We start from the raw sequence: 24931 nt of genomic DNA, 5'->3' as shown, positions 1-24931 counted from the left end.
CTCATGCTGGCTGCTGGCTACACACGGTAGCCCATGGTAACCCACTGCCACAGGGGCTGCAGCCTACGCCGTCGCCAGCGACTCACGGCAGCCCAGCTCCAGGTCGAGCTACTGCTCAGCATCCCAGCAGTGTCAGTGGCCCTCACATGCGGGATCTGAACCGGGGCCCTCTGGCGTCCCAAGCCAGTTCTTAACCATCGCGCCACTCGGCCGGCTCTATAATGCTGTTTTTAATTTTTATTTCAATATTGGATGTAACCTAAAGACTTCCCACTGGGGAAGATTCGCATTCTCTTATATTCCCTGCCTGTCCTTTCTTCTTTCTCAGCCCTACATGCTCATCCTTTCCCAAATAGTTGAGTTTTTAAATCAATTGACAATTAACATTTTAACTATATAAATTATATTTATTTGGTTATTATGACTTCCTGTACCGTGATTGTTTTTATTACCTGTAAAACAGTTCATGTTTCCTGGAGTTAATTGTTTTAATCTCCCCCCGCCCCCACCCCGCCTTTTTGACATAGGAACCTCTATATTGTCTGACAGAGTGTAAAACTTACAATAATATAAAACTCATCAGATTGTATTTCATTTTTCACCCTGAAGACAGCTCTCCAGCCTTGCTTCATAGGTTTGCTGCATAAATGTCTTGAAAATATTTTTCGCCTCTCCTATGTAAAATTTCTGTTTCCTGAATCTTTTGTTTCAGAGGCATGATCTTCTGGTAACTTCTGAGAAAGGCAGTATGGGAGGTAAAATATATTGAGAGCCTTACATGCCTGAAAATTGTTCTTTTTTCTCCTCATCTCACGTATGACTCATAGTTGGCTAAGTAAAGAATTCTCAGTTGGAAGTCATTTTCCTTCAGAATTGTGAATGCATTGCTCCATTGTCTTCTAGTTTTCAGTATCATTTTGAGAAATCTGATGCCATTCTGATCTCCGTATACAAACTCTTCCGTTCCAGAACTTTTAGAATCCTTTCAGTATTCTGAAATTTCAAGATGAAGTGCTCTGAAATAGATCTTTTATTAGTCATTATTCTGAGCCCTTAATAGGTCCTTTCAATGTGAAACTCATGTCCTTCAGTTATGAGAAATCTTGTTTTTCTTCCTTGAAATTTTCTATTTTGTGTTTTTTCCATTCTCTTTTTGGATTTCATATTTTGTTGTTGTTGTTGGACTGCTTAGAGTAATTCCCTCATTTCTTTCTCTTTTTTTTGGGGGGGGAGCATGGTTTTATTTTATTTATTTATTTGTTTGTTTGTTTGTTTGTTTGTTTATTTTTATTGTTCGTTTCAGGTGTACAGAACAATGCAATAGTTATCCTTTTCACCCTTCACACAGTAACAACCCCCCTCCCCCCATTACTGCCCTCCCACTCCCGATATCATGCTTATCTATTACAATTCCATTGACTCCATTCCCACACTCTACTCCACATCCCATGACTATATGTATATATAATTATAGTTGACATACAATGTTATTCAACATCAGCTTCAGAAATACAGTGTGGTGGTCAGGCCTCTACACTGACTATGAAGTGGTCTCCCTAATAAGACATGAGTACATCTGGCCCCCTAAAAAATATTTACAACATTATTGATTATATTCCCCAGACTGTCTTTTCTATCCCTGAGGCCATATTGTAGTTACCAATTTGTATTGTCTGGTCCCTTCCCCTTCTCCTTCATCCCCACCCCCTCCCAACTAGCAATCCTCAGTTTTTCTCATTTCTTTTTTACCCATTTTGCTCTTTGCTTTTTTGTTCTATTTCTTAGAAAATTTCTACAATTCCAATTTCCGATCCTGCTTTTGAAGGCTTTTCCTTTAAATTTAGGCTGCCATTTTTTCATTTTCCAGGATAATTTTGTTTTCTGAATGTTTGAATGTTCCTTATCTTCTATTTCTCTAATAGCTTTACTTTTTTTTTCTGTTCCCTCTGTGATCTTTTTTTCCAGAGTTCATTTTTTTCAGTTTGTCTTTTATGTTAAATATTTCCTCACATACGTGATGATCCTAGGCCATCCTTTTATACTTAAGAGCAAGGCACTAAAACGTGAGTGAAGCTGGAAATTTCATTGGGGGACCCCCAAATGTTAGTATCTATGGACCTTTGGGGCCAATTTCCTCAGAGGAATCCTCTTATCTCCTGGCTAGATATATATGAGACTGTGTTCTAGAACTAAAGGGAGAAAGGTGTTTTTCTGGATTGGGGAGGGAACATTCTGGGAGGGGGGGTCTCATTGTTCCCAGGCAGAATTTCACTCAGTCCCACTGCTTTTAGCAGTATGCCTCATTTTCACTTACATTTGGGCATCTCTGTTTCAACATGTCCAAACAGTAAGTCTTCAGACTTCTCTGGATGGAAGCCCCAGGCACATGAGGGACCATCTGAGGTGTGTGTGCTGCTATAAGCATGTGTGCTCCCCAGCATAGCTGGGATCCAAAGTGACAGCTTTGAGAAACATAACATTTATAATCTCTATAAATGTACAGATTTAGTGGTTCTGTTTGAAAAAACAAAACTGCCTAGAAAGATAATTCTGTAGAAGATAATTCTGTGTGATTCTTATTTCTGGGTTGTACATTTTCCTCCTTTGGTTTGGTCTCTTTCAGAGCAAATTGGCGCTTTGGCAGATCAGCACATTGTCCATGTGGCCTGTGGCGAGTCCCACAGCCTGGCCCTCAGTGACCGCGGTCAGCTGTTTTCTTGGGGTGCGGGGAGCGATGGTCAGCTAGGACTCATGACTACCGAGGATTCGGTGGCAGTGCCCAGGTAAGAATGTCACAGAAAGGAATCTGAGCTTTCAAATGTAAATGGTTTTAAATATTATTTTCTGCTGTTGCTTTGTTAGACTCCTTGTTTTAGTTTCTGCTTTCTTCATTTAATTGCTGTTTCTTTGTGCCCCTGCTGTGCTTTATACTGTTATAGTATTTGTCATGAAAATTTTAATTATTTGTAGAATGTCTCAAGTTAAAAAATGTGAACAGTTTGGGAACTGTACTTTATTCTAGTAGCCTAATTGCTAGCAGAGTGCTTGGAACTCGATAAATGTTTGAGTTAAAGAAAACAACAACAAACAAACATCTTTTCACATGCTGTACTTAATAACCTTTAACTTAAAATTGCAGGCTTATATCAATTACTCAATTAAGCACTAGAATTACAAGGCTAAACTGTTACTCTAATAATAGGTCAAATTACCTTAAGCATTAGGAACAGCTAAAATACCAAATACACATAAGTTGTTTAACATAAAAATACTAATACAGTAGTTTTGGGTCTCTTAAACGTTTACTTAATTCTGAATCTTAGATGATTTAACTAAATATCTAACAGATGCTTCGCTGCTAAGAAAACAAAATATTGAGGTTATTATACTTTAAAGTGGACTTTTGGGGTGTGTTCAGTTTGTTGAGGGTTCTTAAAGATCAAAGAAACCACCAATTTATGTCCTTCAATTAATTCCTGTTCTTTATACTACAAATATACGACATATCCCTGTTGTAGTACTCATCACATTCTTTGTAATTATTTATTTAATGACTATTTTTAGTACAAAATTGGGAGCTCTTGGTGGCAGGAGACCTGGAGTGTTCACTTTAGCATCACCATTACCAAAGGGGCACAAGCACATACATGGCTCAGTACAAGTCTGTTTGATAAAGGGCCTCTCCTCCCCTGCCCAATTATTGTCCCCTTTAAAGGACAATATATTCTTCTTCCTCTTCCTTTTTTCCCTTCTTAGATTTTTGTCTCTTTAATCAAAAGCTGTTGTAAGGAAAAGAGGAACATGGAGGTAAGAGTGAGTTGATTCACTTCCTGATTTAGAATAGGTAATGTCTTGGATTCATTTCTTCCAAAAATTATTGTAATTTTTGGGGAAGAGGGAGAGTGGCAGTAGGAAGAAAGGGTTGCTCTATTTTAATGAAATTGTGGAAAATATAACATTGATGACAAAAGTATTTCATTTGTTGATGCCAAAGACTTAAAAGATTTTTAGTGACATTTCATTTCTACAAATGATATAATCTGTGTTATAGGAACAATTTAAAATTTTCATTAGTCCTGATAAATTATGGATAACTTCTGAAACTTTGGTTTGTGTATACTTTTATATTATAACTTCATTGAAATAAATTAATTTATATCCTAGTATTGTGGAAAGTAACAGAGCTTTGAAGTCAAATAGCCTCAGATTGTATTACTGGCTGTGGTACTTATTAGGCAGTGACCTTGGGCATCTTAACTTACCTAAGCCTTGCTCTCCTAATATGGATTGAGTACCTTTACGAAGTTAATGGGAGGACAGAGGAGATGAGTAGGTAAAACACAGTGTATGCTTGGTTTATAGATCCTCTCCTCTCTACCTCAAGGGTATAATTTTCCTATTATTTATTTTTGTCCTTTTGACCTGCTTCCTTTCTGTAACTGATTGTGAAGGTTGTGACAAGGGCAATGGTGACCCATAAAAGGAGAATTACGGGGAATTTGAAGGGAAATGGGCCAGGGAAAAGAGCTGTTACTGCATAAAATTTCTGAAACATTGAGTCCCCGAGGCAGTGATGCAGTTTTCAGTTTTAAAAAATAGTGGGGTTCTACCAACTGTTGATACATGCAACGACTTGAATGAATGTCCAGGAAATCATTCTGAGTGGAAAAAATACCAATCCCAAAAGGTTACCTAATGTATGATTCCATTTATATACCACTCTTGAAATTTTAAAGGTGGAGGATAGATTAGTGGTTTCCAGCACCTACGGATGGGGAAGGGCAGGAGTGGTTATCAAAGTACAACATGAAGACTCCTTGTGGTGGTGGAGCCGCTCAGTGTCTGGACTATGGTGGTGGATACATGAACGTACACAGATGATAAGATTAATACACACTCAGAGATGAGTGCAAATAAACCTGGGGAAATACGAATGAGATTGGTAGATTGCATTAATGTCAGTATTCTGGTTATGATACTAGAGTTTTGCACAATGTCACTGTTGGGAGAAACCGGGCATATGTATAAGGGACCTCTCTGTTATTTCTTATAACTGCATGTGAATCTGTCATTATCTCAATGAAAAATAGTTGGGTGCCCTTTGGTACTACATGCGCATGTGAACCTATTTTAACTTTTTTATATCTGAGAAAATAAAACATTAACCCTAGCAATATCTACCACTCTAAATAGTCCCGCTTCCCCTGGCCCCTACCTCTATCCATCTCCCAAAATACCCCTCTCCCGAGGGCATGTCCATCTGACTCCTTTGTCCTCAGGGCATACAGTTAATGAAGAGGAAATTGGCAACTTGCGAATTATTAAAATAGAGAGCAGGAGGTATCCCCGGGCTGCCCAACTCTGCTGGGCAATGCCAAGCACTTTACATGGCTACGTCTTCGTTTAATTCTTACCATAACCCCATGAAATAGGTACTGTTCTTAGTATGTCTTTCACACGGGCAAGCAGAGGAGTAGCATTTGAAAAGTAATCATATGATCTTCCTCTTTACCATCCTAGGAAATCAGGGTTTCGGAGGAATTGCTCTTATTTATATTTTTTAATTGTGGTAAAATACATTTAACATAAAATTTACCATCTTAACCATTTTTAAGTGTTACAGTTCAGTAGTATTAAGTATGCTCATGCTGTGTAACCAATCTCCAGAAATTTTTATTTTGCAAAAATTAAAATCATTGCCCATTTCTCTTCCCCCCAACTCCTTGCAATCACAATTTTACTTGGTTTCTATGGATTTGATTACACTAGGGACCTCTTATAAGTGGAATCATAACAGCATTTGCCTTTCTGTGACTGGCTCATTTCACTCAGCATAATGTCACATTTCACCCATGTTGTAGCGTGTGTCAGAATTTCCGTTATTTCTGTTCTTTATAAGCCTCATTAATATCCTATTGTATACTTGTATGCTACATTTTGTTTATCCATTCATCTGTTGCTGGACACTTGGGTTGCTTCTACCTTTTGGCCGTTGTCAGTAATGCTGCTATGGACGTGGGTGTGCAAGTTTCTCTTTGGGACCCTGCTTTCAATTCTTTTGTGCTGGATCATGGCATTGCCCTCATTTGAAAGCAATTTGGATATCAGCCATATTCTTAGGGATTTCTCTTCTGTAGTTTACTCCATTTGTCCCTGAATTGGAGACAACAGGTGGGAATTAACAAGGGGTGTGGTAATGAGTTTAAGCACAGAAGAGTGTGTTTGTTTTTCACCAGCACCTAAGATGCAGGAGGTTCGTGAAAGACCTAATAGAATTACATTGTAGGAGATTGTATATTTGATTTTTAGAAGTCTTTTAGGAAAGATGATGTACTTTATTACAACTGTTTTATTTCGTTTGGGATATTTCTGATCATCGTTTGTGAATGCCCTTCTTAAGAATAAAGGCTTTTCTGTTTTAGGTTAATTCAAAAGCTGAACCAGCAGACAATATTACAAGTTTCCTGTGGCAACTGGCATTGCTTGGCTCTTGCAGCTGGTAACGTAACATTGAAATATATGCTAATGTTAGGTTAATGTTGCAACCAATTCTCCTTGCATTCTTTTTTTTTTTTTTAAAGATTTTTATTGGGGAATTGGGGGGATGGGAACAGTGCTGGGGAATTGGGGGAAGGGGAACAGACAAGTTGCTGTCGTTTTGTTCTTCAGTCTAGTTGTGGAGGACGTTGCTTCACTGGCCCAAGTTGGCACCATCATTGCACTCTTCCCGGGCGAGGCAGATCAGTCGCCGGCTTCTGGACGGCCGCTCACTGCGGCTGCTGGCCGCTCATGCTGGCTGCTGGCCGCTCATGCTGGCTGCCAGCTACATACGGTAGCCCATGGCAACCCCCTGCCACAGGGGCTGCAGCCTACGCTGGCGGCGACTCACGGCAGCCCAGCTCCAGGTTGAGCTGTTGTTCAGCATCTTAGCTGTGGAGGGCAGCGTCACTGGCCCTCATATGTGGGATCCGAACCGGGGCCCTCTGGCGTCCCAAGCCAGTTCTTAACCAACGCGCCACTCGGCCGGCCCTCCTTGCATTCTTGACAGATGTTATCTAAGTGGAAACCTTTAACTGGTTGGGGTCTGTGTATTCTGGTTGGACAGTGGCAGCTCTTAGCCTGTGTGCAGCTCACCGTTTCCTCAGGGGAAGATGAGCTGCAGGCAGGACTGAGCCTACGTGCTCTTGAGCATACAGGAGATTGCTTTCCCTGAGCTACACAGCCCACTATCACGCTCCATTCCACTGTCAGGCTCCCAAATAAGTGAAAAGGAAGGAGTTAGAGAAACCTAAGTCAGCAAATAATAGTCTTCTGTGTTAGAATAAATTTGAGGGCAGTTTGCTCTAACATGTCCTGCTCAATGCTCTAGTATAGTCCAGTTTCATAGCTGGATCATATGAAATCCTGTGTCTCAGGGTCTTGGGGTGGTCAGAACTAGTTCAGCTCGCTTAACGGCTCTAAGCCTGGCAACTAGCCTATTCAAAACTGAATTGACTTAAACGTTTAATTTTTTTCTTTGCATCAATGTTAATAGCTTTTGAAGAGTAGTAAGACTCAGCTATCTCTCTGTTGTTCTAGCAAGTGGGAGTTTTGGTTATGAGTCTTATATGAAGTGTCTCTGCTCTTTTTCTCTGAGGTGGATGTGATAGATATGTGGGTCAACTAACAAATGACCGTACTGGGCACCTCTGTTGTTCTAAGGAGATTATTTTAGTGATGGAACTTGTATCATTTCTGGTAATACCTGTTGTCCTGTTCTTATTCCAGATGGTCAGTTCTTCACCTGGGGAAAGAACAGCCATGGGCAGCTGGGCCTGGGGAAGGAGTTCTCCTCCCAAGCCAGCCCGCAGAGGGTGAGGTCCCTGGAGGGGATCCCCCTGGCTCAGGTGGCTGCAGGAGGGGCCCACAGCTTCGCCCTGTCTCTCTCTGGAGCTGTGTTTGGCTGGGGGATGAATAATGCAGGGCAGCTAGGGCTCAGTGATGAAGAAGGTATGTAAACTCTTCATAAGCACCCCTTTTGTTCAAAAGCACATTTATTATGCTTCTTGAGGATCTGTTAGGTGCTGGATCCATGTTAGGTACTAAGGGTGCAGCAATGAACAAAACAGGTAACACATGCCTTAGTGGAGATCGCATGTAATGGGTGGCAGCAAACAACAAGCCAGTAAATATATATAGCATGTCAGGGTTGGAGAGGAACGCTTCCTGTTTTACGTAAGGTGGTCAGGGAGGGCATCTCTGATAAGAGGATGTTGGAGCAGAGCCCTGTAGAAAGTCAGGTAAGAAATGAGACATGTAGACATCTGAGCAAAGAATGTTCCAGTCAAAGGGAACAGGCAGAGCATCATATGCGGGAAGACACGTTGTGAGCTCAGGGAGTGAGCCGGGAAGAGTAGCAGAGCTGGAGGTCAGAGGGGCAGTGCAGGCCCAGTCATGGAGGGCAGCGTAAGGATTTAGCTTCTTCTCTCAGTGAAAGGGGAAGACATGAGGGTTTTGAGGAGATGAGTGATTTAACTTGACACTGGCTACAGCAGGTCCAGGGGGAAGCCGGAAGACCAGGTTAGAGGTAGTGGGAGTGAATTTGGATTTTGTGTATATTTTGAAGATGGGTCAATTGGTTTTGCTCATTGCTATTTGTGTTGATTGAAATAAAGAAAGGAAATGCTGGAAGGATAAAGTTGTCACTTATGAATAGAGGAAAAGTGTGTGTGTTGGTGGGGGGGGGCGGTAGGGAGTTGGTGAGAAGAGTGTGAGTTAGGTTTTAGATAAATTAAAAATGAGATGTCTTTTGGACATCCAAGTGGCAGTGTGGGCAGGAAGCTGAATGTATGAGTCAGGAATTCAGGGGGACCCAAAATTCATGCTAAGCTAGCTGTGTGTATTTTATCTCAATGGCAAATGGTAGTGACATTTTGATATTTATTTTATTCTAGATCGAGAGTCTCCTTGTCATGTGAAACTCTTACGAACGCAAAAAGTTGTCTATATTAGCTGTGGAGAAGAACACACAGCAGTCCTCACAAAAGTAAGGAACTCTAGGGTATTCTGGTTTGTTCTGTGATGCTTTGGTGCTGGCTATGACATGGATTGCTTAATTTCTTTCGATAGCGTTTTCTAGAAAGAGTAGTGATGGTGTTTAAAAATAGTTCAATATAAATGACCTTAAAATATAGTATATGTAGCAACATTGTGCTCCTTTAAAACAAGCCATTAAAATATGTAAAAAAACAGCAATGTAATTAGTGTTTTAAAACTATCAACCTATTCCTTTTGCTTCTAAAACAGTCACATCTCGAGAAAATAAAAATGCATTTTCGTGTTGAACAAATACTATTATAGGTTCACTTTAATAAAATGCCTTAGCATTTGTTCAAGTACAGCTGTTTAAAATATATCTTACTTACCAAGGAGTTTGTGGAACATTTGACTTCTTATATATGAAATGATCATGCAAAGTTATCTCATTTCACTTATCTCTGTTTCTCTTTTTTTGCTTTACTTCCTAACACATAATTATACTTTTAAACAATTTTCAGAATTTATAGATGGCACCATTCCCTTGAGCAGTGCTGTCTTTGTTCCATAAAGATATAGTCTTAAGTTATTTTAAAAAAATTTTTCCAGTTAATGAATGTTCCAAAGAAGTGATCTTGGCTAAGTATTAAGTGAGCACAGTGTTCTTGTACGGACCATTGTGATATGAATTTTGTATACAGAAGGTTTTAGAGAAGAGTACTCAAACACTGCGATACAGTGCAGTCATGTGGTGTTTGTTCCTTGTTAGAGTGGAGGTGTATTTACCTTTGGAGCTGGCTCCTGTGGGCAACTTGGACATGACTCCATGAATGATGAGGTTAACCCAAGAAGAGTTCTAGAGCTGATGGGCAGTGAAGTAACTCAGATTGCTTGTGGCAGGTGAGTGCTCCTAAGGATCGCTTAAGACCAGAAGTGGAGCTTGTCTTTGTAATGACGGAGAATGTGGTTAGACCTAACCATCATCCTTTTAAGACAGCTTAACTGCATGCATACCTATGGTGACAGTTTGGAGAGAGTCAGGTCTGAGCAGGGTGTGGCAAGGAAAGGTTTTCGATAAGCAGAGCAACATGGGGACATTGGGTTTTTCAGGATAAAGAGTAGCAGATTGTGGGAAAGACATGAAGAAAGGAAAGTGAGAGAGCCTCAGAGAACTTCTTGGAAATTTTGCCTAGTCCACGCTGCTTCTTCCCTCTCATCCTAAAGGCCAAATGCAGCAGGCCATCCAGCTCTTTCCAAGTCTGTCCATCCTCCCCGTGACCTAGGATAGTATTATGGAGAGGCAGCAATTGTAAAAAGAGTCCCATATAAATATGGGGGAAGCTCTCTGGGGGCACCCCTAGGAATTGCTGTGCTCACATGTGAACATTAAAAGTCAGAGGCTGAGTGTGTATCTGTATTCAGTAACTATTCAATTTCTTTTTCCCCAGACAACACACACTAGCCTTCGTGCCTTCTTCTGGACTCATCTATGCATTTGGTTGTGGAGCAAGAGGTCAATTAGGAACCGGACACACTTGTAATGTTAAGTGCCCGTCTCCTGTGAAAGGCTACTGGGCTGCCCACAGTGGCCAGCTTTCAGCCAGAGCTGGTAAGAGTGATTTTCATTGGAATTTAGTGATATTTTAAATGATAAAAACAGCTGTTTAGAGAACATGTTTCTGTTTTTTATCTTGAGGTCTTTTAGAGGGAATGCATATGAGGTATTTTCTTTTAACATCAATCAATTATTTGAGTACTAACTATGCATGAGGCTCTATAGTTGAGATCTTAGAAAATAAATAAAGCAGAAAACGTTATTTTGGCCCCAAGGACCCTGGTGATGTTGCATAAATTTAAAATTGTTGCTAATAATGGAAGTTAATGTTCAGTGAATGGTTAACCAAGTTCCATTGCTATGCAAAGCACACAAAATAACTTTCAGAACTAGTGATTGTTATCCTCATGCTGAAGCTGAGGAAGCTGAGGCCTAGGAGGTTAAGTAACTTGCCCGAGATCATGTAGATTCTGGGGGCAGGATTTAAACCCAGACCTGCCTCGTTCGAAAGCCTGTGGTCTTAATGCTTGTACTGTGCTACTTCCCTTCGCTATTGCTGTTTTGGTCATAACATGACACAACTTCTTTTTATGCCTTTTTTTTTTTCTCCTCTTAAAACATAGTTAACTCGCACAGCTCCATTTCATTAGAAGTCAGAATAAGGCAGTCACTCAATATGACTGACCTGAAATAATAAACCCAGATGCGAAAATGGAGCTGGAAAGTCATTAAAAAGAAGCATGATTTACTAATTAATTTTTATTTCAACACACTTGTTGCTTGATCAGGATTTTTTTTTTTTTTTAACAGTAGCAATCATAGGTTCCTTACTGGATTATAAGAAACTTGAGGATGCGGACTCTTTTTCTCTCTGTAAACCTAGCAGAGAACACAGAGCTTGGCACAAACTTCTCACTCAGGAAATATTTATGGAATGAATATATGAGCATCTAAAAATGGCATGGAATGTAAAATATAAAGTAAACAAGATGTTTGTTTTGGCAGTGTTCCCCAAATGAGAGTATGGCTTGGTGTCCTCTCTTGTCGTCTGCGAACTTCTTTTTCTCCAAGCATTGTACTCAAGCTAGGAATGCACGTGTTTAAGAAACATACCAATTTTAAACACTCAGGTGTTTTATAGGTTAATTTGAAACCACACATTTTTGAAGTTTCATTACAACCTAACTTATGTGATCATAAATGTCTGCTAAGAGGTTTGCCAGAATGATTTTATAGGTAAATTTCAGTTTATTATGTAAATGCTGTGGCCTGAGGAATCTTCACGGTAACGTGGAAGCACAGAGGAACGCATCAAGGAGTATTCCGGTTAGAGGAAGTTTGAGGTGTGTCTTAAAGGGTGATTTGGAGTTAGCCAGGTCGATGGCTGTGAGGGAGTGGGCAGTGGTGAGGGCCGGAGTTGCACAATTCCAGGAGCACTGTTGCGATTATGCTCTAGGAAGCACCACGCATGCAGACACAGTGTGCACTGGGGGCAGTAGATGGACAAGGTGCAGAGAAAGAACTAGTGTGGTACATTAGAAATAAAAGCAGTGTGGTGGGATGAGAGCGTCCCCATGGACACAGTGTGATGGGAGACAAAGCAGGGACGAGGAAATGGAGGGCCTTCCATGGCAAGCTTCCTCTTGAGGGGGCTATGGGTCACCACTCAGATGTTGAATTATTTGTTAGGCGTATGTTACCGTTTATAGTAGTGACCGCTTTACATTTCAGGTCAGCGGTGTGACAGTTAGAATGAAAAATAGAAACGAGGTCAGGATTAGCTAGCGTTTGAGGAGGGGGCAGAGGTAGGGCTAGAGTGGAGGATACCATTGGATATATTCATTTTTAATTAAAGTAGAAACAGTCCTGGGAAGAGAGCCAGGAGAAAAGGTTTCTTATTTCTCTGACGTAATTAAAATGGATAGGAAAGCACTCTGAAGCATGTTTTGGAATATTAGAGAAGGGGATCAAGGAAAAACTTTTAATTATTGAAAAATATACTGTTGAAAATTTTTTTTGACAGATCGCTTTAAATATCATATTGTTAAGCAGATCTTCTCTGGAGGAGACCAAACTTTTGTACTTTGCTCCAAATATGAGGTAAACTTTTCTTTTGACTATTATTTCGGGGGTGGAATGATGGTGAACCAACATGGAAAATTAAATAAATAATTACATGAGCGCAATGTTATTCTTTGTTCCTACCAGTTTTATCTTGTTAAAATAAGCAAACTAAGCCTTGAAGAAGTTTTGCTCCCTTGAAGTGCCAGTATTTTTTCTGGTATTTTTAATTACAGAGTTGTGATGTATAATTTAAAATTATTTATTTATATCTATATCTGTTTATTTATATCTATATTAAGGAGACCTAGAGAGTTCATACTTACTTTGGCATGATTTGACTTTCCATTTGTTTCCTTCCTCATGAAGTAGCAACAAATGCAGGTATTTGAGAACTTAGCGGGTTTCTTTGCGATTGACTATATACTAAATATAAAAGAGATACCTCAATATACAGATATCCTTTCTGATTTATAATCTGCTCATAGCACTACACTAAAATGGTCCTCCTATTGTCCCCTGCATCACTGTAGTGGGTAAGTAAGGAAGAAGGATGGTCCAGCATTCTTTCATGGCTGGAAGGTAGAGGAGAATGTGGTCCAGGCATCTGCAACAGGGCTTTAATTCACGACCCCTTTCCTGCACAAGGGAAATCAGGCTGACAGCAGCACCATAGATTTGTTTCGTGCCCTCCCCAGCGCCTGTGCCTCCCTCCTCACCTTTTCCTCACCCACCCTGCTTTTATTCAACAGGCATTTAGGGAGGACCATCCATATGTGGTGCATTGATCCTTAGCCTGTCTTGGAGGAGCAGGGAAGGGGCGTTGGCGATGATAAAGGATTCAGAATTGGTTGGGAAGAAAGTGAGGAACTGTGAAGACCTGGAAACCCTCCCCCATTCGTCTGATACTTTGCCATCTTTAAATATGCACCGTTCTTACCTTCTAGTTAGTACAGCTCTGCGCTTTTGGTAGAGAAGGCTGTGGTGCAGCCTGAACCTGCGGGTTAGATAGTAAAACTGACAATTAGGAAATTCCCAGGTCAGCAGCCTGGAGAAGTTTCTCTAGTGCCACCATCTGGGGAGGTTTGGAACTCTGGCTTTAAACCTATTTTAGGCTCAGCCTCAGGGCCTCACAGAGAAATCGGGTGGAAAGCCGAGATGATTCTGTTTCTTTAAGATGCCAATAAAGCGAAGTATGAAAAGCACTGAATCTCTTCAGGTTAATAATTTTTTGTCCACAAGTAGTAGAGTTTGAAGTATTAATTTTCCTGGGGGCACTGACTTGAATAATATTATCCAACTTTAATTTTCCTGTGCAATTCAACATAAAACGTAGTTTCCTTCCGTTTATAAATATGGTACCTAAATATGTGGTTGGATTTTAAATTTACACACAAAGGACTGGCAAGGAAAACATTGATGAGAAGTGAAGTAATGTGGCGTTAGTGAAACAGGGCAGGCTGAAGTTTGAAAACTTGTTAAGAGTGGTATGCATTAAAAATGTAAGATAACAGAAAAAAAGAAACTAAAAGTCAAATGTTACTTAGGGAGCTGCTGCTTTTTTAAAAAAAATCTGAAACCTGTATACTTTTATACTTAAGCTATTAACCCTAGATCTTTGTTGAGAGAGAGAGAGAGAGAAGAGAGAGAGAGAGAGAGAGAGAGAGAGAGAGAGAGAGAGAGAGAGAGAGAGAGAGAGGATGCCTGCGAGGTGACATAACCTTTTTCCTAGAACAGTTATTCTCAGCCATGTTTGCCCATTGGAATCATCCAGGTCTTTAAAAAACACTGATGCCTCTAGAGGTTCTGATTTAAATTGGTCTAGAGTGTGACCTGGCCTCCAGGATTTGTAAAAGGTCCGGTGACCCGAAGTGTAGCCAAAGTAGAGAAATACTGTCCTAGACCATTTTCTTTTCTTTCCTTTTTTGGCCTGTATGTAATTAGAAGGCATGGAAACTCGATGCTTTTTCTTAGGTCTTTAGGTGACTATGAAATTGTACTTCATCCAAGGCATCTATGATTTATTGGACATGCAGTAAAGAATGAGAAAATAGTTCCATGTCAATTTTATTACAAGTATGTGTTAGAGTCTATGTTCAGCTGCCCCTTTAATGAGGAAAGTAATTAAAATTTCTATAACAGTGGTTTTAAAACCAAGGTGGAGAGACAATCCTGTTTATATGTGCTCAAGTGCCTGCTTTGTCAACAATTTTTCTGTATTTAATTGAAGATGACTTTTGCTCTCTCAATAGATGTCTATGGCTATTTTAGTAAAATAATGGTTAAGAACCAGATGATCAAAAACTTTGGCAGGCATCTCCTACTTGTTACATGCCCTCCTCCTCTTGCTTCATAATGATATCTTAACTCAGAACTATGGGAAAAACCAAGAAAATTTACTTTGAAAGTTGTGTTTTTATGTGTAGGTACAAAGGAGAAAAAAAATGACCATCTGATGAATTGATGGATTAATGCTTTATTATTACTTTTTTCCTCTTTTTAGTAACAAGTATAAAGTACTTTTAACTTTTTCTTAGTTCTAGATCAAGAATAAGATTTGGGGAAAATCAGTTGAAAGGAAAAATTTTTAGAAAGTAAAAGTGCTTCTATTGTTTTTAACATCTCACTGAATAAAGGATGTACAGTGCTGGATAGCAGTTGTAATTTTCAAGGCCATTACTGATGTATCTTTTTTGGAGCAAGACATTAAGAGTCATTAAGTTTTTTAGTTTATTTGCAATATAGATTATAACTGAACTTTTTTATAATACATCTTATTGGAATTCAGTGAACAGTTATGGCAAATGATTAATACCTTAAAAACCTTGATGTCATAGTGATTCAAAACAGAGGGAAATGAATTCTGGACAAGTGGTTTTGGGTTGGTTTCTCTGGGAGACAGACTCTGAGACTGAGATTTATGTTCAGAAAGTTTCTAGGGGAGTATGCTGTGGAATAACATCCACTTAGGGTTGAAGGAGGCAGGATTGGGCAGAAGGAGAAGTTGAACTTCTAGTCAGTGTAACAGAGTCCTCAGCCAATCCATGGGGAGCTCTGAGGTTGGGATGCCCCTTCAGCTAGTCCTGAGTTGAGACAAAGGGCCTGGGCCTTTGTACCAGCCATTGGATGTGAAAAGAATGAAGCAGTTTCTGGAGAGCAGCCCAGCTGGGAGCTGTTAAGAGCTTATACTCTTAGCAGTGCCTCCTGAAGGGTGGGGGGCACCTGGGCATTGCACCCCAGCTTCTGTAGTAAGTGTAACACAAAATGGAGAATATGTCAGGAAAGGAGAAGAGGAAAGACCCATCCTACATGATTTCTCTTTTTTACTGTTATATTTAATCCTCCAGAATTATTCTCCAGCTGTTGACTTCAGGACTGTGAACCAAGCACATTATACCAGTTTAATAAATGATGAAACCATAGCAGTTTGGAGACAAAAACTCTCAGAACACAACAACGCAAATACAATCAAGTATGTGACTGCTTGTTTGCATTTTATTTTTTCCAAAATGTATTGGAATCTTCTAGCTTAGTGACTTTCTCTACTTCTGTATTGAAGTTGTGAATATAAATGGTGTTTACATTTTAGGGAATCAATTTTTTTGCACATATTTATTCAGGATTTGGTGTCCCAAGTAACATAATAGGTTGTTCCCCCATTCTGTCAGAAGTGTATTCCTCAACCTGCCTTGTTCAGGACTTAGAAATCCTGATGAGGTCTTGAGTTGGCCTTTTTGCTAAGAAAACTCAGTGTTGTTAATTGTTTGACCCCTAGAGTTTGTTCGTTTTTCTTTTTTTATTAAATTTATTGGGGTGACATTGGTTAGTAAAATTATATAGGTTTCGAGTATACAATTCCATAATACATCATCTATATATCACATTGTGTGTTCACCATCCAGAGTCAGTTCTCTTTCCGTCACCATGTATTTGACCCCCTTTACCCTCTTTTACCACCCCCTCTACCTTTACCTTCTGATAACCACTAAACTGTTGCCTATGTCTATGAGTTTTTGTTTGTTTGTCTTGTTTGTTTGCTGCCTCAGTTTTATAGCCCACATATGATTGAAATTATATGGTTCTTGGCTTTTTCTTTCTGACTTATTCGCTGAGCATGATAGTTTCAAGATCCATCCATGTTGCTGCAAATTGCAGTATTTCATCTTTCCTTATAGCAGAATAGTATTCCATTGTATATATGTACCACGAAAGTCCTGAAGTAGCCAGGACTTCTTTATCCAGCCATCTATCAAAAGACACTTCGGTTTTTGCTGTATCTTGGCCACCATGAATAATGCGGCAATGAACATAGGGGTACATATATCTTTACGGATAAATGTTTTCACGATTTTGGGGGTAGATATCCAGAAGAGGGATTGTTGGATTGTATTGTAATTCTATTCTTAATTTTTTGAGGAACCTCCATACTGTTTTCCATAGTGACTGTACCAATTTACATCCCACCAGCAGTGTATGAGGGTTCCTTTTTCTCCACAGCTTCTCTAACACTTATTATTTGTCTCGTTGATAATAGCCATTCTAATAGGTGTGAGGTGGTATCTCATTGTGGTTTTGATTTGCATCTTCCTAATAGCTAGTGAAGTTGAGCATCTTTTCATACATCTGTTGGTCCTTTGTATGACTCCTTGGGAGAGTGTCTGTTCAGATCCTCTGACCATTTTTTAATTGGAATATGTGTTTTGTTGTTGAGTTATATGAGTTTTTTATATATTTTGGATATTAGCCCCATATTGGAGGTGTTGTTTGCAAATATATTTTCCCATTTGGTTGGTTGCCTCTGTTTTGTTGATGGTTTCTTGCTGTGCAGAACCTTTTTAGTTTGATACAGTACCATTCATTTATTTTTGCTTTCACTTCCCGGTCCTTTGGGGTCAAATTCATAAAATCCTCTCTGAACCAAGGTCCATAAATTTAGTACCCATGCTTTCTTTTATGCTGTTTATTGTTTCAGATCTTATGTTTAGATCTTTGATCCATTTTGAGTTAATTTTGGTATATGGTGACAGGTAGGCTAGTTTCATTCTTTTGCACGTGGCTTTCCAGTTTTCCCGTCACCATTTTTTGAAGAGGCATTCTTTTTCTCCATTGTATGTTTTTGACTCCTTTGTCAAAAATTGTCTGGCCATATATGTGGATTTATTTCTGGGTTCTCAATTCTATTCCATTGGTCTGTGTGTCTGTTTTTCTGCAGTGCTGTTTTGATTATTGTCACTTTGTAGTATAAATTGAAGTCAGGAAGTGTGATACTTCTGGCCTTGTTCTTTTTTCTTAGGGTTGCTTTGGCTATTTCAGGACTTTTGTGATTCCATACAAATCTGATGATTTTTTTGTTCTATTTCTTTAAAAAATGACATTAGGGATTTTGATGGGGATTGCATTAAATCTGTATATTGCTTTGGGTAATATGGCCATTTTAAAACTATATTGATTCTTCCAATCCATGAACATGGAATGTCTTTCCATTTCTTTGTGTCTGCTTCACCGTCTTTAAATAATGTCTTATAGTTTTCAATGTATAGGTCCTTCACATCCTTGTTAAGTTTATTTTTAGGTATTTTATTCATTTTTGTTGCAGTTGCAAAAGGAATTGTGGGTTTTTTTTTTCATTTTCTGAAATTTCATTGTTAGTATATAGGAATGCAAGGGATTTTTGTATATTGATTTTGTATCCTGCATCTTTACTATATTTGTTTATTGTTTCTAATAGTTTTTTTTGTTAAGTCTTTATGGCGTTTATATAAAGAATCATGTCATCTGCAAAAAGCGACAGTTTGACTTCATTCCCAATTTGGATGCCTTTTATTTCTTCATCTTGCCTGATTTCTCTGGCTAGGACTTCCAATACTATGTTTAATAACAGTAGTGATGGGGGGCATCCTTGTCTTGTTCCTGATCTTAGAGGGAAAGCTTTCAGTTTTTCACTGTTAACGATTGTATTAGCTGAGGGTTTCTCATATATGGCTTGCATTGTGTTGAGGTACTTTTCTTTTATACCATTTTATTAAATGTTTTAATCATAAATGGATATCGTATGTTGTCAAATGCTTTTTCTTCATCTATTGATATGATCATATGATTTTTACCCTTTATCTTGTTTATGTGGTGTATCACAGTGATTGATTTGCGTATGTTGAACCATCCTTGTACTTCTGGAATGAACCCCACTTGATTGTGATGTATAATCTTTTTAATGTATTGTTGTATTCAATTTGTCAGTATTTTGTTTAGGATTTTTGCATCTATAGTCATCAGAGATATTGGTCTATAGTTTCCTTTTTCTGTGTTATCTTTACCAGGTTTTGGTGTTAGGGTAATGTTGGCCTCATAAAATGAGTTAGGAAGTATTGCCTCTTCTTTAATTTTTGGAAGTTTCAGAAGGACAGGTATTAAATCACATTTGAATATTTGGTAGAATTCACCACTGAAGCTATCTTGTCCTAGACTTTTGCTTTTGGGGGATTTTTGGATGATTGTTTCAATTTCTTTACTGTTGATCGGTCTATTTAGATTTTCCAGTTTGTGATTCAATCTCGGAAGGTTACATATTTCTACTAACTTGTCTGTTTCTTCTAGGTTATTGAATTTGGTGGCATGTTGTCTTTTATAGTATTCTCATATGATCCTTTGTATTTGTGTGGTAGTCATTGTAACTTCTCCTCTTTCATTTCTGATTTTTGTTTCTTTGTGTCTTTTTTCTCATTTTTTAGTGACTCTTGCCATGAGTTTATCAATTTTATTAATCTTTTCAAAGAACCAGCTCTGTATTGCATTAACTTTTTCTATTGTCTTTTTGTCCTCTATTTCATTTTTTTAAAAGCGTTTACTGGGGAATTGGGGAGGGGAATAGTGTTGGGGAATTGGGAAAGGGGAACAGACAAGTTGCCGTCCTTTTGTTCTTCAGTCTAGTTGTGGAAGACATCACTTCACTGGCCCAAGTTGGTATTATGATCATTGTGCTCTTCCTGGCTGAGGCAGTTGGTTGCCGGCCATTGGACGGCTGCTCACGACGGCTCACGCCAGCTCATGCTAGCTGCTGGCAGCTCATGATGGCTGCCGGCCACTCACAGTAGTTTACAGCAGCCCACTGCACCCCACTGCAGCCTACGCCATCGCCGGCCACTCGCAGCAGCCCAGCTCCAGGTCGAGCTGTTGTTCACCATCTTAGCTGTGAAGGGCACAGTGTCACTGGCCCATGTGGGAACTGAACCAGCAGCCCTGCTGCTCAGAGCTCACACTCCCAAGCCAACTTTTAACCGACTAAGCCACTCGGCTGGCCCTGTCCTCTATTTCATTTAATTCTGCTCTAATTTTTATTATGAATTTCCTTCCCTCTGCTGACTTTGGGTTTCATTTGTTGTTCTTTTTCTAGTTCTTTAAGATGTAATGTTATGTAGTTTTGGGGGTGGTTTTCTTGTTTCTAGAGATATGCCTACAATGCTATAAATTTCCTTTTTATTACTGCTTTCACAGCATCCCCATAATTTCAAAATGTTGTATTTTCATTCTAATTTGTTTTTATGTATTTTTTTAATCTCTCCTTTTATTTCTTGTTTGATCTGGGTCATTTTTTTAGCATGTTGTTTAATCTCCACATATTTGTGGTTTTTCCTGCTTTCTTTTTGCAGTTGATCTCCAATTTCAAAGCGTTGTGGTTAGAGAAAATGTTGGTATGATTTCAATCTTCTTAAGTTAGTTGAGGCTAGTTTTGTGTCCCAGCAAATGATCTTTCCTTGAGAATGTTTCTTGTGCACTAGAAAGAATGTGTAGTCTGGTGTTCTGAGATGAAAGACTCTGTAAATGTCAATTATGTCCATTAGGTCTAATGCGTCACTTAAAGCTGATATTTCCATATTGATTTTCTGTTTGGATGATCTATCCGTAGCTGTCAATGGGGTATTTAGACCTTCTACTATAATTATGCTTTTGTCAGTTTTTCCCTTTAGTTCTGTTAGTAGTTGCTTTATATATTTTGGTGCTCTCTGATTGGGAACATATATATTGATAAGTGTTATGTCTTCTTGGTGTATTGTCCCCTTTTTTCATTGTGAAATGTCCATCTTTGTCTCTTGTTGCCTTTTTTTTTTTCTTGAAGTCTATTTTGTCAGATTTAAGTATGGATACACTCGCTTTTCTCTGGATGCCAGTTGCTTGGGGTGTAGTTTTCCATCTTTTCACTTTCTTTTTTTATTTGTCCTTGCTGCTGAGATGTGTTTCTTGAAGGCAGCATATGGTTGGGTTTTGTTTTTTGATCCAGTCTGCTACTCTGTGCCTTTTTGTTGGTGACTTCAGTCCATTTTCATTTACGATGATTATTGATATATGTTATATGAGGATTTCCTATGGTCATTTTATCTTTTGTTTTCTAGTAGTTTGGTGTCTCCATTGTTTCTTTGTCTTCTTGTTTCTGTCTGTTATTTCAGTTTGGTGGTATTCTAGGATTTTTTTCTGTTTCCTCTTTTTTTATGTTATGTGTTTCAGTTCTGGATTTTTTTATTTTTTCAGTGGTTACTATTAAGTTTATGTAAAGTAAAGTTTCATATATACAGTAGTCCTTTTTTCCCCCAGCATGCATATTTTCTCTTAAGAGTTTCTTCATATGCATGTCCCAAAGCATCCCAAGTCTAAGACAGCTGTTATCTTATCTAACCTGAATAATTTCTAGCATTTTCACATTCAAAATGATTAGCTGAAATGGTAATTTACTGTCAAGTAGAGAACAAATACATAGTAAAAAGAATTGAGGCCTTTTATCAAGTTTATTTTATTCTTAAAGGAGAATTTTTTTTCCTGTATATTTTTAAACATTTTCATTGGCTTTCCTCAACAGCATGTGTTTTTTGTTTTGCAGAGACTCTCATTCTTGGGAATGAATGATTCACACTGTGTACTAAGTGGTAGTCATTCCAAGAAATGTGTATAATACATTTGCTTTATGATGTAGATTGCAGTGGGGCAAATGACCAGGTCCTGAACTTTGGGGCACACCAGGGGATCATTGGGAGTTCTCTAGAACAATTCATGGCTGTCCTCAGAATTTCTCTAACTTTAGGTGTCTGCCAAGGAGTTCAGGCTGGAAGGTAGCATGGGAAAGGGGACTAAACTCACTATTGGAAGGGTAGGGGGACTGTAGCCTCACTTTGCTGGGACTATCACACTGTGCTAGTTCTTAGTTTTCTAATTTATAAAACGAAGGGATGGAAGAAATGATCTCTAAAGATCTTTCCTGACCCAGATTTTGGGATTAACAGAAGTTATTGCAGCACCTTTCTTAACCATGTATTTGTTTCATTCCTTCCCTGTTCCTTATACTGAATAAGAGAGTCCTGAGCTCCTGACTTGCAGTTTCACTCTGGGTCCTCGGATACTAGCTATTTTCCCAGAACCTGTGTAATCTAGGCAATAGGAATAAACACTCATTTCACTTATTTTCAGTTTTTTTCTCAGACAGGCAACAAAATAGAAGGAAGTGGTTGTTTAGTTATTAATTTGCAAAGATAATTTCTTTGGGAGATAACAGCTTCTCTTTTTTGTATTCATGTTTGGAGGTGAGGTGAGGAGTATCTTACATGGTTGGTGGTATAAGAATGTTCAAGATCATTACCAGTTGCAAGCATTTTTCTTTTAGTAGCTTTGATATTCTATTTGATCATGACTTATGGAAAAATTAAGTTCATGTCCATTTTGAGATGTAACATAATTTTTTTAAAGCAAAATGTATATTTTCTAAGGCTTCACCTGGGTAAGAGAGAGCTGCTATTAATGAATCCCTAGAATAGATGACTAATCTTTTGCTGATGCTTAAATAACCATTTATTTGTAATTGTTAAAGTCTTCTCTCCCTTTTTCTCTCTGAACAGTGGTGTTGTTCAGATATTATCTTCTGCAGCCTGTTGGAATGGAAGTTTTCTTGAAAAAAAGTAAGTGACTTAGAGTCTTAAAAAAATACCCACATGTGATGCAGATACTTACTTAGCAAAGGCTGTGAAAGACTTCCATTCTCTTTGATTTTGCTTGGCCTTATTTCAGTGGATAAGTTGATTTGTGTAGAATTGGAATGCCTAATAATGATGAATGATAAAACATCAGGAAGGGCAGTGCTGATTCATGCCTGGATGGCAGGGAACCAAATTACCAAAAAGAGACTGTATCTCAGGAAGAGTTGGTGTAATCAAAAGTAAGGTTTTTCAGGGGATTCTAAAATGTTATTACCCCCATCATGTGTACAATGTTTATTATTGAATTTTTCCTTCTTTAAATAATCTCCTTGGTTTCTTTGGTTTGCTTTCCCGTAGGTTTTTCTTTTCTGAAAAAAAGTGAGCTTAGGGGCAGCCGGCTAGCTCAGTTGGTTAGAGCGCAGTGCTCATAACACCAAGGTTACCAGTTCAATCCCCACTGGAGCCACTGAGATGCACCCTCCACAACTAGAAGGAAACAACTACTCGACTTGGAGTCAGGGCAGCCGGTTAGCTCAGTTGGTTAGAGCGCAGTGCTCATAATACCAAGGTTGCCGGTTCGATCCCCACGCCGTCCACACCAGGTTTCAACAACTACTTGACTTGGAGCTGATGGGTCCTGGAAAAGCACACTGTTCCCCAATAAATAAAAAATAAAAAAATAAAGTGAGCTTAGGGGTTAGGTCCAAGGAGACTTCAGGGCTTCTTGGACTCAGGTCCAGCCCAGCTCACCAAGAAATTACATTTGGGCTGAACTCCCAGGTGGTAAATAGAGTGGGGTTTTTTTTGGCTTGGCTTTAGCCCTTCTGCAGATATCTCCCTCCGGAACCTCATGCAGCAGAGGGGTCTTATCATGGGTTTTGGTCTTTGGTGACCCTAAGTCCTCGCCACCTCTCAGTCCTTTTCTGCCAGTGACCAGGCTAATTAAATCTCAAGACAATTTATACTTCAGTTCTGTGTGTGAATCCCACTCCTCCATCCTCGCAAAAGTATGTCTCAGTGGGTTGAAAAAGGTCGCTTCAGAAACTCTCTTCAGTTACAGTTACAATGCTAAGTCATTTACTCGTCTCATTAGGGCAGCTGGAACGACCTCATCCAAGTCATTTCAGAGGCAATGCTTAGCCTTTTCCTCCAGGGTAAAGGGTTCTGGACTGTGCCGATGTTGGTCTTTCAGAACAGTCTCCCAACCAGGCTGGTTTTGCTTTCCAGGGGACATTTGGCAATGTCTAGTGACATTTTTGGTTGTTACAGTGAGGTAGGTTGTACTCCTAGCATTGAGTAGGCAAAGGCCAGGATGCTGCCAAGCATCTCATAATCCCGCCCACCCAACAAAGAATTATCTGGCCTCAAAAGTCAGTGGGAGCACGGCTGAGAAAGCTTTTTCTAGAAGGACAGCTTTTTGAAGGCTGGGAATGGCTCTTGGCCAGGTTCGTTAGGTTATCCCTCCTTAGCATCATGGATTCTGTAGAGTTGTGCGTGAAGGTTTTGTTTTGAACTGACAGTTGTGCTATTTGAAGAGTCTTGCTCCTCCAGCTTATGTAGAATGCATCATAGGAAGCCAATTAAAATGAAGACCAGCATAAATATATGTAGAGAAAATATTTTGTTTTTTATTTTTTCCTTTTTGAATTTTGTTTGTTTTCTTAGCAGCATAGCAAAGTTACATCTAAGCATATGGAAGGTTACATTACATATGGGGCACCAGAATTAATTTTTATGTTTTGGGCAGATATATTTTTAGAACAACAACATCAAAAATAACCCAACAAGCCCAAGCATTCTTCTTGATTTGACCATTTAGGTTCCAATATATATAATTATTATATTTAAAAAAAAATTAGAAACTCTAATGTTTTTGTCTTTAACTTTTTGTCTTTAACAAATTTTAACTTTGCTGTCAGAGGGTATTAAGACTATCTGAATGTGTCCATTACTCATAAACAGAAGTCTAGTTTGCAAATAGTTCTTTTGTAATTAATAGCTGTAGTATCTTTAAGAGTAGAAATTTGAAAAGAGACACTTTCTAAGTTTCTAAAAGGCCTAAGACTTTAAGGTTGGAAAAATGTTTAGTTGCTAGGAAGTTAAAAACAATAGCAGTGAAATTAGTCCTTGCGTGAATTTAATTGTATCCCTTGTGTTAACTACGAGAGACATTAACTTTGCATTTGTTGTAGATCTGATTTTAAAAAATATTTTGTTAAGAAAAGCTTTGAACAAGGAGGCTCTACCTCCCATTTGTTGATGAGCGGTGCAGTTTACATTGGGGATGTTTTTTGCATCTGAACATTTCATCCACATCTAGTTCAGTATACCACAATTACATATA

At 38.9% G+C, this 24931-nt stretch overlaps 1 protein-coding gene across 4 annotated transcripts in view; it reads left to right on the top strand.

Annotated features, from left to right (window-relative positions):
• HERC3 (HECT and RLD domain containing E3 ubiquitin protein ligase 3) overlaps positions 1–24931 on the top strand; it is a 112071-nt gene that overhangs the window by 46414 nt on the left and 40726 nt on the right. For all 4 annotated transcript variants that reach the window (XM_019629837.1, XM_019629836.1, XM_019629839.1 and 1 more), the window contains 9 exons: positions 2624–2783; positions 6423–6499; positions 7768–7989; positions 8934–9025; positions 9785–9915; positions 10464–10624; positions 12594–12670; positions 15979–16103; positions 22510–22569. In XM_019629837.1, coding sequence (XP_019485382.1) covers positions 2624–2783; positions 6423–6499; positions 7768–7989; positions 8934–9025; positions 9785–9915; positions 10464–10624; positions 12594–12670; positions 15979–16103; positions 22510–22569 — 1105 coding nt within the window. The remainder of the gene's footprint in view (positions 1–2623; positions 2784–6422; positions 6500–7767; positions 7990–8933; positions 9026–9784; positions 9916–10463; positions 10625–12593; positions 12671–15978; positions 16104–22509; positions 22570–24931) is intronic.

The sequence above is a fragment of the Hipposideros armiger genome, unplaced genomic scaffold (assembly GCF_001890085.2).
Source record: "Hipposideros armiger isolate ML-2016 unplaced genomic scaffold, ASM189008v1 scaffold_870, whole genome shotgun sequence".
NCBI classification, from domain to species: Eukaryota; Metazoa; Chordata; class Mammalia; order Chiroptera; family Hipposideridae; genus Hipposideros; species Hipposideros armiger.
The sequence above is the reverse complement of the archived record's forward strand: the minus strand, read 5'-3'. Positions and strand labels throughout refer to the sequence as shown.